Below are 21,360 nucleotides of genomic sequence, written 5' to 3' on the forward strand. Positions count from 1 at the left end.
GTCACTTACCTTCAGCCCCTCATGGTCACCCCTTAGTGACCGACTCTACGGTGTCCTTTGAAGGCAGGTGGCAGCACAGATCCCAAACTCTGACGCAGAGGTGGTTTCTCTTCCTGTTCCGATGCCTCGTGTGCAGCCTGTCCTGTCCCTGTGCGGCCATTCCTCTGATGTCTCGCTAGACGATGAGACTTGCATTCCAGTTTTTCCCAGAGCCTAAGGACCATTTAGCCCACCCCCGTCTCCTCCCCCCTCCACCAATTTGGGGACTTTCTTCTTTCAGAACTGACTTGTGAGAAATAGTCTAGGAGAAAATGTTAGTGAACAACATGTGCTTTTTACCTCACAACACACTTCTTTCCTGAAAGCAATGCAAAGATCTGACTTGGAAAAATAGAAAGTGGACAAAATCCAAATGATTGGAAAGGTCTTTCATCTTCTCAAGGTGGCTTAGTTTCCCATTTTGTAGGTTGGGGAAAACAATGTTGTGACTTTGATTTATGAATATCTATCCCAGTGCATGGAATGGCAACCACTCAATATGGTACACGGTATTTTTTGTCATCGTGTTGTTTCAGCCGCCTACTGACCCTTCTGTGACCAACACGTGCTCCTTTTGAACAAATGGCTCTTCCAACCATCCTAGCCAAATGAATCCAAAAGGGTCTGCCACCTTATGAGTTGCCTGCAAGGTGGCTGATAGTACTTCACTCCTCTGGCCAGAGGGACTGATAAGCTAAGGGTTGAGCCCATGGTCCTAGCCAAGAATGCTGCTGCTGCTGCTAAGTCACTTCAGTCGTGTCCGACTCTGTGCGACCCCAGAGACGACAGCCCACCAGGCTCCCCCGTCCCTGGGATTCTCCAGGCAAGAACACTGGAGTGGGTTGCCATTTGAATACATGAACTATTAAGTGTTGTGAAGGAAGAGAAGAGAGGGATCTGATCTTATCTAAGCTCAGTCTAAGGCTGTTGAACTTTGGACCTGTCATTTCCCCATTTTAGGCCTTAGGTGTTCCCTTCCATAAAATGAGGATTGAGTGGGAGGTTCCAGTTGCTACATCATTGCTGACTCTTTGGGCTCTGGCAGGTTCCCTCACACAGCTGCTGCTTCATTTATAGGCTTCTTGTTGGCTCTGCAGAAGGCCCAGTGCACAGCGTTCTGTTGGAGCTGTTGTACCTAGCAAAGCACACCGAGCTAGTTTACTTTTGGCTTCCTATTTTATTTGGCTGTGCTGGGTCTTTGTTGCTGCGTGGGCTTTCTCTAGTTGCAGCAGACTGCTACTCTAGTTGCGGTGCAGACTTACATTGCGGTGGCTTCTCTAGTTGCAGAGCACAGGCTTCAGGACATGCAGGCTTCAGTAGCTGTGGCATGTGGGCTCAGTAGTTGCAGTTCCTGGACTCTAGAGCACAGGCTCAATAGTTGTGGCACACAGGCTTTGTTGCTCCGTGGCATGTGAGATCTTCCCAGATGAGGGATTGAACTCATGTTTTATTGGCAGGCAGATTCTTTACCACTGAGCCACCAGGGAAGCCATGAACACATTTTATTGTGGACATTAATGGTTCTATACTCTATTAATATGGTTCTATACTCTGCTATTGATCTTTTATAAAATATACATATTACCTCCTTAAAATCTGAAAAATTAGGGCTACAGGGATTTTGGATGAGGGATTATAAACCTGTGCAACTACTGAGTATCTAGTAGTTTCTGGGGATAAACATTCCCCATGTGTGATTTTATCATCTCTGTGATATCACTGTGGGTATTGTGCTTTACAGATGGGCAGTTTTAGTGTTTTCTTTAGCATAAGATTACGAATGAGTGAAGTCACTCAGTTGTGTCTGACTCTTTGTGATCTCATGGACTATAGCCCACCAGGCTCCTCTGTCCATGGTATTCTCCAAGCAAGAATACTGGAGTGGATTGCCATTTCCTCCTCCAGGGAATCTTCCTGACCCAGGGATTGAACCTGGGTCTCTCTCATTGCAGGTACTCTTTAGTGTCTGAGCCACTAGGGAAGCTTTAAGATTACAAAGTAATGGCAAAATCAAGAGGAGAAATCTTGAAATATGGCTGAATTTGGATGAGTAGAATGCAAAGAGGTGGCATGGTGTAAAAAATGCTGTTTGAACAGGAAGATTCTAAGCACAGTTGACCTTTGAATAATGGAGCTATTAGAGATGCTTACCCCAACCCTGAACAGTTGAAAACCTGAGTGCTGCTATGTCTGCCTCAAAATAAAGGACTTAGTAAATGATTCACCCAAAGGCAGGAAGCTGAGCCAGTTTGGATACAATCAGTACTCAAACCCTAGTTCTTTTGATTCCATGTATTGTGATCTCTAATCAAACACAAATTTTTCTCCACACTTAAGGATCTGCAAAATGAAAATACAAATACTCTATTTATTGGGAAAAGATATCCTCATATGAGGACCCACACAGTTCAAATCTGTGTTAATGGTCAACTGTGCATATTTTAGACTTATCTCTTGGTGGAAATGAGGTACATAAACAGAAATAAGGAAATAACAAGGCCAGGTACAGTGGGGCTTTCAGCTATTTGTTCTGAAAAGGAATATTTAGAAGCACTGATTAAAAACATTAATGAGGCTCCAAGCCATCAGGTTAAGTTCATTGCTTTCACTGTTGGCCTATGGGATATACCTTGTAAATGCTTTGTTCAGTTGCTAAATCTTTTCTGATTCTGTGACCCCATGGACTGCAGCACACCAGCTTCCTGTCTTCCGCTATCTCCGAGTTTGTTCAAACTCATGTCCATTGAGTCAGTGACGGATATAAACTGACCCTGCTTCAGAAACATTGTTTTTAACTATAATAAGTTGACTTTTCAACAGGATAATCTAAAATTCAACTAAAAGCATAAAAAGGGCTGTGATATTGCTAGTAGTCAAGTCACAAATATTGACTTGGGTTCTCTGTGGAGCCCAGAGGGTGATGCAGGCTAGCCATGTAACCACTGACATTCATGTTGAGTGTTTCTTCTACTCACCCATGTAGCCCCCCCTATCCTTTTTCCCACCCCCACCCCTCATCAACAGACTTTAGGGAGAGGGAGAACATTGAGGTATGTGTGCTAAGTTGCTTCAGTCATGTCCAACTCTTTGCAACACTATGGACTGTAGTGTGCCAGGCTCCTCTGTCGACGGGATTCTTCAGGCAAGAAGACTGGAGTGGGTTGCCATGACCTCCTCTAGGGGATCTTCCTGACCCAGGGATCAAACCCACATCTCGTGTCTCTTACATTGGCAAGAGGCCTCCTTACCACTAGCACCACCTGGAAAGCCCTTATGGTGAAGTATAGAGTTAACAAAAGCAATGGGAGATGCTGTTTTCTTAATTTTAACTAGAAACTTTTTGAGGAAATAAAAGTTTCAAAATTCTTGCTGCTGCTGCTAAGTCTCTTCAGTCGTGTCCGACTCTGTGCGACCCCAGAGACGGCAACCCACCAGGCTCCCCTGTCCCTGGGATTCTCCAGACAAGGACACTGAAGTGGGTTGCCATTTCCTTCTCCAATGCATGAAAGTGAAAAGTGAAAGAGAAGTCGCTCAGTCGTGTCCGACTCCCAGAGACCCCATGGACTGCAGCCTACCAGGCTCCTCCGTCCATGGGATTTTCCAGACAAGAGTACTGGAGTGGGGTGCCATTGCCTTCTCTGCAGTCAGAGCTAAAACAAAGCCCCAAGGAAAGTGGTAGTGTCTTTACCAGCAATGGCATTAACTGATGGGAGTGTCTGAATGAAATGCACTTTCACAAAATGAAAGGCAGGTGGAGGGGTGGGGGTTAATATGAAGTACAATTTAGGATTTATCCCCAAAGGTACAGGGAAATCGAGTGGGAAATCTCCCAAGAGTCTGGTCAGTTGAGCCTGGCCCTTTTAAAAACACATGGGAAAAGCAATTATAAGCAATTGGAAAAGCAGTGTAATGTGCCCAGGGAGCAAATCTGTAAGGCAAGGGGCACTGTGGTTGGATTTGGGTATACGGTGAAGAAAACAGACATGGCCCTCTTTCATGAGACTTGTGATCAGGAGGGGATAACCCTACAAAATCAAAATGGCACCCGTGACAAGCGCTACATTGAAGACTTGTTTTTAAGACCACCATAATCCCAACACTTAGAAGTAACTATTATTTTTGGCATATGACCTTCATTGATTTTCCTAACCAAGTATCTACATGAAACATATCCCTTTAACAAAACCGGGAATATCCTCTTTTCACTTAAAGGTGTGACACAGGATTGTTGCAGGTAAGAGCTAAGTAAGCCATTTCACCCTTTTAGGCTCAGTATTATTAACAAAATTAGCCACTTATGAAATTTGTGGACACAGCCCAATTGTCTTTATAGAGAGTGTTTTTACAATGCAGATGCCTGCCCACTCAACAGTGGAGGCAGATGCAAATAATGAGGCCACAAGGCAAAGCAGTTAATGAAGCAGGTAATTCAGGGTGTTTTAAAGCTCACAACCACTAGCCAACCAAATAAACTTCCACTGTCTACAACTGTGTGTTCAGAGGGGATTGATGGGAGTCTTCATTCTCAGGATGACTGGCACCTCTTTAGCTTGTAGCTGGAACTGGTTTCTCACATTCACTCAGCTAGAGCATCCTAGGGACAGGAGTAGACTAAGGGCAAGTTCTCTCCCTAAACCTCGATTTCCTGGTCAGGAGTTTGAAGCGGTTCTGATGCCATTCTCCACTTGATCTCTTTCGGTTCTGAAAGAAACTACCCCAATTCAGGGTCCAGATTTCTTTTTCTCTTTAAGACACTTAAAGCTTTTTATACACTTAATTCAATTGTCTTTCAGAGAAAAGGAGGAAGACCATTTAAAACTTACTGAACTCACTCTATAAACACTTTCTAGTTGGTGTGCAGAAAGACATGTTCAGCCAACTCTACAGTCAACCATAAGTGTTAGTGATAATAGCAAAAAGTGGAATTTTAATCAGGCCAAATGTGCATTAGCCTTCAACTCTCTCAAACTTCAGGAGATCAAGAGTCTCCTCATCTTATACTGCTTCCCGGAAACTGAATGACAACAGGGGGTGAGTCCTGAATAAGCCACAGCTGTTATAATCAGCCCTGTAGGATATGGTAAAAACGAAAGCCTTCTCATGGGACTCACACATTAATGTTGCTTGTTGTTGTTCAGTAGCTAAGTCATGTTCAGCTCTTTGTGACCCCATGGACTGCAGTGTATCAGGCTCCCCATGCCTTCAATGTCTCCCAGAATTTGCTCAAATTCATGTTCACTGAGTCAGTGATGCTATCCAACCATCTCATCCACTACTGCCCTTCTCCTTACCTTCAATCTTTGCAGCATCCGGGTCCTTTCCAATGAGTTGGCTCTTCACATCAAGTGGCCGAAGTATTGACACTTCAGTTTCAGCATCAGTCCTTCCAATGAATAGTCAGGGTTTCCCATTTAGGATGGACTGGTTTGATCTCCTTGCAGTTCATGAGAGTCTCAAGAGTCTTCTCCAGCACCACAATTTGAAGGCATCAATTCTTTGGCGCTCAGCCTTCTTTATGAACCAACCTTCACATCCATACATGATTACTGGAAAAATCATAGCTCTGACGATATGGACCTTTGTCAGTGAAGTGACATCTCTGCTTTTTAATACACTGTCTAGGTTTGTCTAGCTTTTCTTCCAAGGAGCAAGTATTTTTTAATTTCATGGCTGCAGTCACCATCTGCAGTGATTTTGTAGCCCAAGAAAAGAAAATCTATCACTGTTCCCACCTTTCCCCTTATTTGCTATGAAGTGATGGGACCAGATGCCATGATCTTAGTTTTCTGAATGCTGAGTTTTAAGCCAGCTTTCTCACTCTCTTCATTCACCCTCATCAAGAGGCTGTTTAGTTCCTCTTATAGTTGCCTAATTTCTAACAAATACAATAAGTTCAAGGGAAATCTTACTTAGCTAGAATTATGGGCAAACAGTCATTGGCTCTTTACTCCCCTGAGCTCATGCCTCCTCTTCCTTTTCTTGTGCCCTCCTTGGACTCAGCATACACTTCCACTGTTGCACTCACCTAATGCCTTGAGGACAACACGCTACATCTCTGCAGGCCTAAGTTAAGCACAGTAGCTGGCACAAGTACAGGCCCAAATGTTTGTTGAATATTGCATATGGAAACATGATGAGAACTTGTCACCACTGACTTTTAAATGTGAAGAAGGTTTTACCATCCATTTGGACAAAGGAGAATTAGAAGTTCAACCCCAGTTTATATGGCAAGTCCTCAATGTTCTTCACAGAATAAGTAAACTTTAAATGCACATTCAAGTTCACTTCTTAGAACAAGCAAAATGACACTTGAAGTACAGTTGACCTTTGTACAACACACAGGCTGGGGTGCTGACCCTCCACCCAGTTGCAACTCTGTGTAATTTACGGTCTGCCCTCTGTATAGTGTTCCTCTTGTCATCCAATGTCTCACACCCACAGAGTCAACCAAACATGGATCATGTGGTATTTACTACTGAAAAAAATCTGCATGTAAATGGACCCATGCAGTTCAAACCTGTGTAGTTCAAGGGTCAACTGTATATTATATATTCTGAAAAAGTCACAGGACCTAGTATAAAAACAAGATAAAAAATAATCCTGTTTGGTAAAGGAAAAACACAGAAGTCAGATGTCAAAGATGCCAGCACAATACTAAAGGTAAAATAGAAATAAGGTTATGGATAATTGGTATTAGAAGACAGAGATTAGTACAGATATTTAAAAAAATAAAATCAGTCCATAACATGGGGCAGATAAGATTTTGCAAAGGATAAACCTGATTATTAAACAGCAGAGTTGATTTTATGATAAAAAGTTTAAATAATCAGTAAAGTTATATGATATAGGAAGGTCATTTTTAGGGAGAGATTTATATGGTTTTCCTCACTGGCACTTTGCATAAACATGGATTATAGTTAGAAAAACCATTATTTCTGCTTTGGTATTTAGCAGTGATAGCTAGTTACATACCCCTAGGGTCATCAGCACACATCTTGCTTGGAAAAGTCTTCAGCCCCCACTCTTCAAAATGCCCACTCTTAATTTTCTGTTGAGGGTAAAGTGAAATTTTTTTGCAAAACTGTATGTGATATAAATTGCACTGTAAAAGAAGGAAACTATGTTTTTAATTAAGTAGTTCAGAGAAAAAGAAACAGGTGAATAGAGGTCCACAGACCTAAGGATCTCTCTGGAGGACAAAAAAACCAAAATACATCATCTGTCCATCTACCCATGAGGTAAAAGGTATCAGGAGCCACTAAAACACTATTTCACACCCTTGTCTAGGAGCTAAAAGAACAGAAATTGTATACATTCACACTGTAAACTGTGCATCATTCAAACTTAAAATCTATAATTAACACCTACTCAATCTACTAAAAATCATTCACAAAGCATTATGTAGGCAAATGTGTTTAAAAAAATATTTTAATAAGCATATTCAGAATGGCAGACAGGGAACCGGGGAAGGGAATTATTTTACAGTGCAAAATTATTATGCATAAATTTAAAAACATTAATCCATAATTTTAAATGACTATTTAAATATTATTTCAAATACGTTTTAAAGCTCAACAGATATGTTTTGTTGAACTGAGTTGCAAATTTTGAACTCTATTTGAAAACACATCATAAAACAGAATACCATTCCAAATAAAGATAGTGCTTTGCTAGGGGGTAGGTATGGGGTGAGGGAGACTAAGTAACTATTAACGAAGGTTTCTTTTCCCAATGCAGTTTGTCAAGAGTTATGAAATGTACTAAATCTTAAGCAAATTAAATTCATGATATTACTAAAATTTTTTAAAGTAGTGCAATGACTTATCAAGTTATAGTGGCTGCATTATAAAGAACATACTGTGTGAAATACCTGTATAAACATAAAATACAATTAAATATTTCTCTATGAAAAGCTGAGCATTATGTATTATAATAGTGGAATGTTTTTCATTAGGCAGACTTTAAAAATATTAAGAAAAGTAAAATTTCCTAACATGTATACAACATGTGCCGTATTTGCAAACATGCCTGAGAATTTATTTAAAATGTTCCTGTAATATCAGTTTGCAAGAACTTCACAAACCTGTTAACAAAATGCATCTTTTAAGAAAAGGTGAAAATGGCATCTCTAATATTGCAACAACTTAAAAAAAGTACATCATCACTATTTCTATAGACCATCTTTGAAAAAGAGCTAGGATACTTTGGATTCATATAATAAAATCTGATTTAGAAAATGGATTGTGACCATCTGCTAAAGCTGCCATTCTGGATAAATTAATGTTCTAGGTAAAACAAAACAACAAAGAGCTCACGCTTCTCACCACATTCACCCAAAACTTTGATTTACTTGGATCTATATGTAATAACAGTGAATCTACATCATGTAAAGTCAAGTGTTGTAAAGTGGCTTTTAACACTGTTTGGGGGAAAAAAGTTGTTCACATTGGTGGAGGGAAGCAGTCTGAACATAGGTTAATAGTAATACTTCATGGAGAATAAGGCCTAAACCATAATTTCTCAGTGCAAACCTCTACTCAATTGCATTAGACAGTTGAGCCATTAAAAACAAGACCACAGAAGACATATTCTAAAAAGACACTGGCTCTTTGATGGCTGAAAATGAACTGCTAGAAGTATTTGGGGGTATGTCTGTGTGATAAGAGTAGTTAATAATCTTTTATAAAAGTTTGGATATAGGTTGGTCTATCAGCTGTATAAAACTACATTTTTTTAAATAAGAATTTTGCACTAAAAATAAAATGGCACTCTTGCAAGGTGATGCAAATCAGTGCAGTTGCTCAAGTCATCTCTGACTCTTTGTGAATGGATGATCCTATTTGTAATCACACAGAGCAATGGTTACTCAATAGCTTATTTTCACTTTGGAAATGTACTATCAAATATGAAAAGCTGGACTGTAATTGGAAACCTAATTATCTGGTGATCTATTATCACCAGGTAAGTTTATCACTTTTTCCTCATAAAATCAATATTGTTGCCTGCCAACTCCTTGTGTGTGCCAATATCTAAGTATCACTTAACCTTTTCCCCTGTTTATTTAATGCAAAAATGGGAAATTTTATAAAGCATATAAAAATAACTGAATGGGATTCTGGTCAGCATGATACATTTAAGCACTTGAAGTCAACATTAAACTTCTGTTTTGCTTCAAAAATAATTTTGAAAATTATAGCAAATGCAAAACAAACTATGTGATCTAAGTATCATGCTTAATTTCAGTTCTCAAACTATTTGTCCTTAAGTAAAAACTTGAAAAAACAAATGTTCACAATCCTTTATGAATGCTTTTACCACCTGGATAAGAAACATGACTCAGTTACTACACAAACACTTAAAAATTCATTAGAAAAACCTTAGCAAAATAAAATGAAAGCTGACAGACTCAGAATATCAACTCCTCTCATAAAAGTTTACCAACTGTACAAGTTAAGAAAATTATACAAGCTTTTGTGTTAAGAAAGGACAGCTCAGTCAAGACATATGTACTGTAAAAATCTTTCAAAGGCTACAAAGAATCTGGAAAAATACAGAATGTATTTCTTAAGCCCAGATAAGAATATGGAAAGACATCATTGATGTCAACAATTTTACATACACAAACCTGACTTGGTTTATTTTTAAACTTCTATATATAAAAAAATCATGCTAGCATAACTTTCAGGATTCATAAGGGTTTCCTTAATAATGATACTCAATTTGTATGGAGAGAAAAATGTCTGTTATAAAAGACATTTCAAGAAACTCAGAAAAATTGATGTTAATCAGAAATTTGAACTTATTTTTTCCTTCTCTGCCATCAAACTAAGCAAATACCTTGTAGTGAAATTTTAGGATTAATACATCAAATAAGAAGGTACAGATGTATCTGTAGTTCATTCAAATTTACTAAACTATTTGTTATTTCCTTAAAAGGGCCTTTACAATTTTAAAGTAAAAAATCTGCAAAGCAGAATTATGAAATCTTATTTACTAAAGTTAGGACTCAATTCAAATTTTAACCAACTGCTTCAAGGAAATTAACTTTTTAAGGTAACCCATCAACCCTGAAAATTTTAGTCACACCAGAATTTACTCCAAAGAAAGTTAAGTTTAGTCATCTGTGTTCTCAAGTTCTTCAAATTTTCCATGTGAGATTGTGTCTTGGAAAAACTCAGAACCACCTGGACTTTCTTTTCCATTGCTGTTTACCCTTCGCCTTTTGGCAGGTCTCTCACTTTTTTCATCAAAATCATTTTCATTTCTTGCAGTCATATGGGTGATTTTTGGGTCAGTGGTTTGGTTATCTGTTTCATAACCATTGGTATCCATATCTGTGTGAAGTGGTTTCTTACTTCCACCTGTTGGTCCATTAACATGTAATCCTTCAACTTTCACTTCTTCTTTGTTTAATGTTTCACCTGGTCCATTAGATGACACCCCTAGGTTGGAAGAGACATGAAAGCAACTGCTAATATTATAGAGCTAAATTCATAAATTATTATAAAGGTGCTATGAACAGCTATAAAATAACTTTTTATCAAGGAAGTGAGGTATCAAGTGTGTGTGTGTGTGTGTGTGTGTGTGTGTGTGTGTGTGTATTATAAAGGTGCTATGAACAGCTATAAAATAACTTTTTATCAAGGAAGTGAGGTATCAAGTGTGTGTGTGTGTGTGTGTGTGTGTGTGTGTGTAGCCTGAATTCTGGCTCTATTTACTTTAGTAGCTATGTTTACACTCTCTTGTACCTCAGTCTGATCACACACATACAATGAGGATAATAAATTTATAGGGTTGCTGTGAAGATTAAGCTAATAAATGTAAAAAATTAAGAATAGGATTTGGTATGTATTAATAGCATGCTGGTATTACATGGCAACAAATAAGCAATGGATCCACCAGCAGTCTAAATAAGCTGAATTAAAGCAAAGATATTCATAAATTATTCAGGTTTAGCAGTTTGTAACTTTCTAAAACAATGAAAAAATTATATTCTTTCTATAGCAGCTTGAGTTTTCTAACTGCCATATAAAAGCAAGATGACATGACTTTTTCATTCTTAACATTAATCTGTCATAATGTTAAATTAATGCCTGCACTATACAAGCATACACTTGAAAACGCTAAAGGCAAACACAAATTCCTTCCTAATAGATTGAGAAAAGAAATAGCATAATTGATAACATAACAAAAGGTCATGTTACAGCTGACTGCAAAATGGAAGACAAATTTTGTGAATGCTTAATGTAAAATACAGAATGTGCTACTGGAGAAAATGAAAATTTAATTATCTGAAAAAATAAGAATGACCCTCAAATATACATTTTGGTCAAAGAAAGTATTCTATTTTCTCAACTCAAAAATGCACTCAAACCATGACTGCTTATGAGATTATGTACCATATGATATAAAAGGAGTGATTTTGCCATAGTAAGCACAAGAAGCTAGGTTAAACGATCATTAGGTCAAAAATCACTATTAGATTTCAAGACACTAATTAAAGCCCCTTATGAAAAAAGAGAATTGGGTTGGAAAGGTCTTCCTTTCCTTGAAAAGCCTAGAAATCTTAATTGTATCCCATGTGAATGGCCTCTGGGAGGAGTAATGTGTAAGTAACTTATGAACACTGTTCCTAGGCTAACTGCATGGTATCATCAAATGGTTAAAAGGATTCAACCAACTGCCTATCAAAACACTTAAAAAAAACTCCAGAAAGTTCCAAAAGGCAAAAACGTGAATTTACTTTGTGCTGGCAATTACTTAAATAGTGTTTCCATTTTATTATTATAAATACTCTAGAGATGATTCCTTAAGTATTCTCAATCTGCAGATGTGGAACCTGTAGATACAGAGGGCTGACTGTACTACCTACCGTCTGCCTCCCTGAGTTTCCACCCTAGTCCCAATCTCAGCTGCTTATTCTACTTTAGGATGGTTGTGACTGGCATTAGAAATCATGTCAGTGAACCTGAATGTTTTTGAATCAGGAAATGGCTGCTGGGCCCTAATATTTGTTTGGCTTGTTCTTAGAGGGGAAGTAATGAGGGAATGGAAAGGGATCATTAAGTGAAAAAATATATTCACCACAGTATATTAAATGCCAGTGTGAGAGCAAAGAGCAGAAAAAAGGTCAAATTGTTCAATGTTCCTCTTCTAGTTTCTGTTGGGGAGAAGGGATTAGCTCTCCACTGGCCCTCCCCTAAAGCTGTTACATCAGAATGCAGGTGGGCAGAGCTTATCTCTAATTTACCAGTTTCCTATTAAAGAGGATCAGAGATTTATTACTTTCTGCTTAGAGATGGTCTTACTTAAGACTATTTTAATTAAAGTAGAAATCAAGAAAATTCTCTGACCAGGCCTTACTGATCCTCGGTCCACTCTACATTTTAAGCAAGAACCTATCTGAATCTCAAATATGTGTTTCTCTGCTTCTTTTTCATGGGCATAAAAATGAATGTTTTTGTACAATATGAATGCACAGGCGGACACATCTGTTTTATCTTTTCTTATCTTTCTAGGTTATTATGCTATCACAGAGAAAAAATATTTAAAAGATGCCCTTGTTACCTTTTTTCCATTTATATGCTTAAAGAGGTTTCCTGCTAAACTGTTATAAGCACTCAAAGTATTTCATTAAGTATCTGTGTACTTCTGATGTGAAACAGCTGGAGTTCTGGTCTAAGACTTAACAAATAAGAATACTTACATCTAGACATTCCAACCTGGTAAGAAAATAGATACTATTTTCTTACAAGAAATGGTCATTGTTGATGGTATACTTTATTAAATGTACTTTTTAGTGGTATCAATGGGAATTCTTTCCAATTAACTTGTACATATTCTCTGTGTTAGTATATATGCACCCTGATATTCTGTTTCATCTGGTATTACTTTAGGTCTGCTTTGGGGGTTGAATAGACACGGAAACAGAATTTCCCAGGCTACTGAAGGAAAAGTGCCCATCATTATCAAGAAATACAAGTGTTTCTCTGCTTGCTTACCATTCTGATTACTATTGCTTATAGTGCCATCTTCTTTCTCAGACTGGCTGTTGCTACTGTTTGAGGCAGTTGGGGGAGGAGATGGTGCTCGACTGGAAGCAGCACTTTCACTTTCATCTAGAAGACGATCCATGTAATCCCTTAAAATTGAGGCAAACGATAATTATTTTCTTATATTAAAAACAGCTGAAAATTAAAACTGAGGTTAAATTTACAAGGCTTTATCAGCAAGTATATCCTCATTTTTCTTTATATTCATTCCAGTGCGAGCACTGAAATGGAAAGTTCCTTTTGGTTAAATGTCTGTAGGAAAACAATGTGTGAGGGCTTTACCCTAGCAAATGTTACAGACCTACAGGCAGTTTTAAAACTTTAGAAATTGTAGGCAAATGATCAGAGTGGCCCAACTAAAATCAGAAAGGCTGTAAATGAAGAGGGATGATGTCAATCACAAGGAGTACAAAAAAATTTCTGAACACAGATTGGAATTGTAAAGCTTACAAAGATTATTTTATGACTATGGCAGTATCTGAAAGACAAACTAGGACCTAATAATGAAATACTTTCCTGAAACTTCCTGTTACTTTCTGTATCACCCTTCTGTTAGAGCTGAGGTATACTAAGCTGGCAAAGTTCCTGGGCTTATCTGTTAGCTTCATCTGCCCGTGTATCATCAGGGGTGGGTTTACGTCTTCCCTAAGTAATTTTTGAGCTCAACGGCATGGGATGACATTTGTGGTAAGTGACACTGGGTTGAGGTTAGAGCTGAACTAAATACCTCTCTCTCTCAGGTTTAGTGTCTTTAGTTATAAAATGCATGTAATCATACATGACCTATGTACTGGGCTGTTGTATAGGATATGTGTAGCAAAGTGTTTTATGAACTATGCAGTGCTACCGAGTCACTAGAATAAAGGTCAGCAAAGGCAGGCCTGTGGGCTGCCGATCTATTTCTATGGATAATATGTTACTGAACACAGTCATATACATTCATTTACATAGTGTCTATGACCACTTTTACACACCAACAACAGACCTAAGTAGTTTCAACAGAACTTAACATCTGCAAAGCCCTCTTTACAGGAAAAGTCTGATGTCACCTGTACTGAATAATCCCGTGAAGGCAGTTAAGTTCAGTCTGCTTTCTTTACCTCTGCACCATTGATGCCTAAGTTTGCACAGTGCAGAGAAGTACAATAAAAACCTAAATACATCATTTATTTTTAAATTTCCTCAGAACAGGAGTAACAGAAATATTAAGACAAATCTTTCAGAATTTTGTGAGCAGGGTAAGTAAGAATGTGGACAAGAAAGAAACCATGGAAGGGCTTGGAACTTTACTGAAAGTCTGTGTAACAGTCTGCACTCATTAACATTTTAGGCTTTATTTTCCTCATTTATAAACGGAGGGAATTAAATTTGTTGGTCTTTTAAGATCTCTTTGGCTTTATGTCATTCATCATTATAGAACACTTAGGTAATAAATCTGAGGCACAAAGAAACAGAATGAATATGATGAATGCAATGCCAAAGGGACTTCAGAAATTAAAACTAACAAACAGATAATGCACTAGGAAGAATTGTTGGAAATAAATCTGGTGTAGTGGGAATGGGTAATGGAAGATGTTAAAAGCCACTCAAAGGAAACTAGAACTGATGAGATACCAAAATTATTTTAAATCTCTGAATATAACAATGATATTGTTAAAGACTTATTACTACTGTTTCTTAAAGGTTAATGCCATCCAGAATGCTTAAGGAAAAGAGGAGGTAAGTAGACCACCCAAGGGGTTGGAGCAGCATTCAAATAGTTGGAATAATGCCGAGTTATTTTTTACTTAAAAAAAAAAAAAAATTATTTGCAAGGCTGTTACAGCAAAATCTTCAATTGCATATGGCTACCAATTCTTTTAGGTAGTGAATGGAGAGACTCTGCAGTAGTATTTATCAAAGGCCATGTACAGGCAGCAAAGCGGCAAATGTGCTTCATTCTGGTGAACAAATGAAAGGTAACTATGTAACAGAAAAATAAGCAAATAACTTTCAGGATAATCTGCTCTTAACTATACATTTTGACTAAAGAGGAAGATTGAAAAATTCGGTCAAATTTTTGTCTAAAGGCATTAATTAACTTAATGTTTTTGTCTAAAGGCATTTAAGTTTTGTGTGGTCACTTAAAGTGCAACTGTTAATGCAAAGAGAAGGTCCTGGAGGCAAACTACAAAAATATGTCTATGCTAGAGAAAACCACAATTTCTCCCCATCTGCAATATACAGTCTACATGGCTTCTTATAGGAGATTTAACACAGCTAAAAGGGATGAGGAGGAGTAAAAAAAAAAAAAAAAGTTTTCAGTTAAAAAAAAACACAAAACTTTATAAAAGACCCAAAGGGAATACAGTTGAAGACTACAAAACAGTGTTCTTGTCTAGCAGGAAAACATTTCTTTGCTTCATACCGTAACACCAGGGGACACATTGTTAACTCTTAAAGCCTGAGAAAAGAGAAGATATGGGATTACTTTTAACTATGACTACTCCATCTACAGAATATTTAAACCTTAAGAAGAATCAAGGTGACAGATATAAGTAGCTTCAAAAAGTTTTTCAGAAGCTATGGAGAGATTATTAGAAAAACTAAAATGTTTAGCAGCACATCCCTACCTAACCTGTTGAGCCTGACGTCACAGAGGACCAATTAAGCCAGCCCACAACACTTCCCTTGGTGATGCTTTCTGAAAGAGAAAACTGGATGAGCCATGGGTCTGACCCAGCATGGCAATTCTGATATTCTTACTGCTGCTGATGACAGACTGCCTGTAGTTCATGTGTGAACTTTATTTCTGAAATGGGTCAAAAGATGAAAGATGTTACTATTGCTTTTCCCTATAGCTTGAAAACTATTTTAAGATATACTCTGAAGACTGGATAGCTATATGTAGTTCTACATTATTATGTCTCAATGCTACCAATAAAAAAAAATTTAACTATAAATTGATAACAATAAGCAATTATATAAAAACTGGAATACTGTTATATATAAAATTCTACTCATTATGGCCTTTGAACAAAAAGGAATGAGGCAGAGTCCAATGTTTCATGATTCCCAAGGACAATTATACCCATTTATTCCCTTTCAGATAAGTTTGCTTTCGATTTTAGAGTGTTTGAATACTCCAAACAGGGAAGTGACCAGAAGAAACACCTGTAATGAACATGACCAAGAAACAGTCCAGTCAAGTAGTTTGAGAAGCACAAGAGTATGCATATAAGCACATCTTTCAAAGGCAATTATTTGGCTAGGCTTAAGAATTTTACTGGTGCAGGCTGACCAAATGAAGTCACAACTCTGCTTTATTTTTATTCCATAAACATAATACAGGGAATAATAAAGGCAAGTATGGTAAAGTGAATTTCACTGTAAAGTTCATCAGTATTTTAGAGCAATACATGAAATAAAGGGTTTGATACTCTATTACTAAGTACTTAACAGTAACACATTACTAGTCAGATTGGGGATAATGTATCATTCCGCAGCTAGACTAAAAGAAGCTAAGAGAATTTGGTGCATGGGGAGTGGATTAGACATATTGAGGCATTTTGCTTAAAAAATGGATATAATAACAAACTATACTCCCTCTATCACTAGGAGTTAGCTAAAGTTGTATTATTTATTAAATATTATTTCTGTTAGAGGAAAAGGCTTCAGAATATTTAGGAAAAGGGAACTTATCATGTACATGTTCATTTCTCTATAAAATATTTTGTAACAAAAAAGAAAATGCAATTTGATCTGATTTATTATATTCCCATGTCTTTTCCCTTTGATATCATCTATATCCAGATCTTATTTTTGGTTCCCAAGATCTAAAATAGATTGGGCAAGGAAAAATATTAATTTCTCTTCCTCTTTAAAGGATTTCTATTAGGCATATGGCCCTGTAAGATTTAGAAAAGACAGCCTCTCCTATTCTTACTGCTCTTTTGGTGTTATTAAATCAAAACTGTATGTGCTTATATAACTATGTGGAACAGAATTTAACAAAAACATGCTTTCACAGCTCTTCTGATCCATCTCCTCTCAGGAATACTACTGAAAACATGTACTCTTAACATCTACTTTGATAAATTTGCTGTCTCAAATAATATGAACTGTAGTTTACAATGTTTTATAAGACACTGAAAGTCTAAATACCCCATGAAGATGTCAATAAATGGATAAACTGAAATTGGTGTCAACTTTTATGCTTTTAAAGAAAGAAGAGTCTAAAAATCACAATTCTCTCAAGAAAAATTTAGAAAGCTTAGCAAAAATGACTCAAAAAGAAAAAATGAACTCACGTTACACCAGGATGAAGATTGTATTTCTTTTTTCCAAATCGTGTTTGCTGAGCAAAGAAATCATAACGTTCAGATTTTTTCCACATATAATAGAATGCTACACATTCACCAACTGATCTTGTTCGAACCTATAAGAAACAAATACTTAAGAATTATTTCCTCCTTAAAGGAGTAAATTTCATGAAAAAATCTTAAGTTTGAATAAATTTAGCTGACTTTTAAGTAATAAATAATAGCAGTTATAAAATACAATACAGCAGCAGTTGTGTTAAAAATTACTCTAAGCTCCCATTCAGAGAAATCATATATTGGCAACAGGTCTTCAGATACTAAACATTATGCTTTTAAATAGAGTATCATATTCATTTACTATAAAAATGAATACTCCTTTATCGAAAATGTCTGGCAGTGGCATTTGAATTAAAATTGTTACAAGAAATCTGCAAATACTTTTACTCACAGAACACCTAGGGAGACTGAATTTAAATGCCCTTTTAAAAAGGATTCTCTTACTAATCCCAACACTGATCCAGACTCAGCTACTTACATTGTAGAAAGGCTAAAAATATTTCAGTGAGTTAAAAGCTATTATAAAAATGTTAATATTTGTTTCAAATGGATATATCTTTCCTTTTCTCCTTTGCCTTTAGCTTCTCTTATTTTCTCGGCTATTTGTAAGGCTTTATTTTTGGAGCTCCAAAATCACTGCAGATGGAGACCGCAGCCATGAAATTAAAAGATGCTTGCTCCTTGGAAGAAAAGCTAGGACAAACCTAGAGAGCATATTAAAAAGCAGAGACATTACTTTGCCAACAAAGGTCTATCTAGTCAAAGCTATGGTTTTTCCAGTAGTCATGTATGGATGTTTAGTCCAACTATAAAGAAAGCTAAGTGCTGAAGAACTGATGCTTTTGAACTGTGGTGTTGAAGAAGACTATTGAGAGTCCCTTAGGCTGCAAAGAGATCAAACCAGACAATCCTAAAGGAAATCAATCCTGAATACTCACTGGAAGAACTGATGCTCGAAGCTGAAACTCCAAAACTTTGGCCACCTGATATGAAGAACTGACTCATTTGAAAAGACCCTGATGCTGGGAAAGATTAAAGGCAGGAGAAGAAGGGGACAACTGAAGATGAGACGGTTGGATGGCATCACCAACTCGATGGACGTGAGTTTAAGGAAGCTCTGGGGGTTGGTGATGGACAGGGAAGCCTGGCATGCCACAGTCCACGGGGTTGCAAAGAGTCGGACATGACTGAGTGACTGAACTGAATATTTGTTTACAAAATCACTCCAGTGGTTTACTGTGTTATACCTATTTGGGAACTGAATGGCTCCCCTTACACATATTAAATATATGGGACAGGCAGATGATGTTGACAAAATTTCCTTTTTGCTACCTTGCTTGTAGAGCTGGTAGGGTTGCTGCATAGAAAATACTGGGAGTTTAAAAGGAAAAGTGTATCTGAATGAGTGTTTGAGATGGAAGATGATATGATTTAACTCCTAAGTTTCTGGTCCTGAAGTTGGGTATCTGCTGTGGGACTGACTAGACCTAAGGTCAACTTTATGACATCCCTATTTGTTAGGTGGCACCTATTTTTCTTTCTGCCACTCTGATTCCACTTCATGACTTGGCCCATGTTGCTTTAAGACAAAGCTATCAGTGTTTTAAAAATAAAAACCCCAATCACCTTCTCAAGCTGTGTTTTGCTTCCTTTTTAGAATCTTATTCTAGAAGACAACTGTCAAGTCAACTGTACTTTACTGAAAGCAAAAATTGAAAAGACATTATGTGGAATGCCAAAGTTAACAGTATTATGAAAAACTGTCAATTAAATAAGTCTGCATAATACAACCTATGATTAAGATCCAAATTTCAATTCCAGGTATAAAAACAAAGAATATTTTCAATGGACTATTCCCCTCCCTCTTAAGAACTGTCCTCCCTATGGTTCACTGGAACAAACTTGTGAGTTAGGTATAGGTCAGATGACTTTTTTAACACTGAAATACCACCATCCCAAATATTCTTCATAAATAAGAAATCAAGGTCTTATTTCAATATCATGTTAAGACTTTTTTTGGCTAAAAGCTTTAAGTCACCTACTAAGTTCTTACTCCTTAAAAAGGATTTTGGCGGGGGGTGGGGGGGGTGGGTGTTGCTCCTGTGAGTTACATCAGCTTATCATCCCCAGGGGTTCCCCTCCATAGCATGCTTGGGTCAGTATTGTTTGAATTTAAGCAGGAATGCTAGAAAACTTTTTCAAAATGTTGGCCCTTTCAACCATGAGATCATTTGCTTTTCTTTAAATCAGAAACATATATAGGTAGTCATTAGCCTAATACAATCCTTTCACAGAGAAATCACTATATTGGAGAATATCAAATGATTTGGTTACAACATGAACATGGTTTGGCTACATCTTTTATATCAATGCTAAGATGCAAAATTTCTCTCTTATTAGTTATGTCTGATGTCAAATAACACAATTAACAAAATTATCAACAATAAACTAAAGAACACCAAAATTGAGAAAAATCGAGAATTTGTAAGCAACTATTTTATTTATGGAACATACAATAGATACTGTACATCTAGAGATATGAAAGAGGATGAGGACAGACTATTTATAGAGCTTCAGACTCAAGCCCATAAAGCCCAGATACTTTCAACATCACCCTAGGTAAGCCATCACACATCTGATATACCATCTTCAAGGACACATGTAAAGCCAATTTCCTTGTCGTTTATATTCACTAAAAATGTGACATTCGTAAGCCTAGACATTACTTAATTTGCCATATTTAAATTTGAGATTTTAATTTTGCCTGTCCTAATTTCCCTTAGGAACACAATTTTTTATTCTTTACAATTGTGCAGTTCTATTAAAAATATTACCTGATTTCAGTTTAAGAGAATTAAGCCTAAATAAATTTGTAAGTAATTACGAAATTTGGGGCGATATAAATTAACACTGTATAGTTGATATTCATATGGCATGATATGTACTCACACATCCCATCCAGGAGCTGATGAACATAGTTTAAAACATCCAGTTCTTAAAAGTTCCCAATAAATACCACACTGGGAACAGTTACTTGGCAAATATATGCCAGGGAGTCTAGGCATGCTTATAATAATTTCCTAAATACTAGCATATTATATATTCACTACAGAACTTTTAACATTAGAAAATATAGTAGATTTCATATGACCTAGGTTAACTAAACTTATTTTTATAAAAAGAGACAACATATATCATTACTTACTTTATTAGCCTGAATCAAATGAAAGTCCTTTCCATAGGCCTTCAACCCTTGTTCAAAATTTCTGCACTCTTCCTCTGTCCAAACAGATAATTCCTCTGAAAAAATTTGGGGCAGGGTAGGGGGAAAGTGGGGGAAGGAAACTGTTAAGCAATATTCTCCCAAATCCTGCACATAACAAAACTGTAAATAAAAATATAACTTTTGGTAACAACAGAAATATTTTACTCCTGAGTTCTATTATTGATGGCTTAAAAAGATAAAAGTAATAAAACATCCTTATTTAATAAAATTTTGGATGATTTAGTCCCTAACTCTTCAACCTCAATTTAGGCCATTTCCTCTTTATTCTTTATGATCCAACTAAACCAGCCACCTTTCAATTCCTTAAACTCATTATTTTCTTTCTTTCTTTAGACTTTGTGCATGCTCTTCCCTTTGTCTAGAGGTTATTGCATGCCTCTTATCTCATACCCTCTTTCACCTAGCTAATTCGTTTATAGCCCAGTAAAAATATATTGTTCTAGAGGCTTTCTTTTACTGCCTCACTCTTTTCACCAACTAGGTAAAGTCCTACTGTAGTAAGTTTGAACTGCACCCTTGAATTCTCCTTGGAAGAACTCAGAACTATTTTTCAGCTTTCCTACCTAGGCTCCAAGCACCGAGAGGTCAGGGGCCTTGTTTATAGTTAAATCCTCACAATTTAATA

At 36.9% G+C, this 21,360-nt stretch overlaps 1 protein-coding gene across 14 annotated transcripts in view; it reads right to left on the reverse strand.

Moving 5' to 3' along the window:
* Positions 1-7,449: 7,449 nt before the first annotated feature.
* Positions 7,450-21,360, reverse strand: part of MIER1 (MIER1 transcriptional regulator) — a 72,892-nt gene continuing 58,981 nt past the window's right edge. For 12 of the 14 annotated variants that reach the window (XM_005204465.5, XM_005204463.5, XM_024989592.2 and 9 more), the window contains 4 exons: positions 20,655-20,749; positions 17,381-17,508; positions 13,041-13,180; positions 7,450-10,481 (listed from right to left, as the gene is read on the reverse strand). In XM_005204465.5, the coding sequence (XP_005204522.4) occupies positions 10,153-10,481; positions 13,041-13,180; positions 17,381-17,508; positions 20,655-20,749 (692 nt within the window). In that variant the 3' untranslated portion in view covers positions 7,450-10,152. 14 annotated transcript variants of the gene reach the window in all.

This window comes from Bos taurus, chromosome 3 (assembly GCF_002263795.3).
Source record: "Bos taurus isolate L1 Dominette 01449 registration number 42190680 breed Hereford chromosome 3, ARS-UCD2.0, whole genome shotgun sequence".
NCBI lineage: Eukaryota > Metazoa > Chordata > Mammalia > Artiodactyla > Bovidae > Bos > Bos taurus.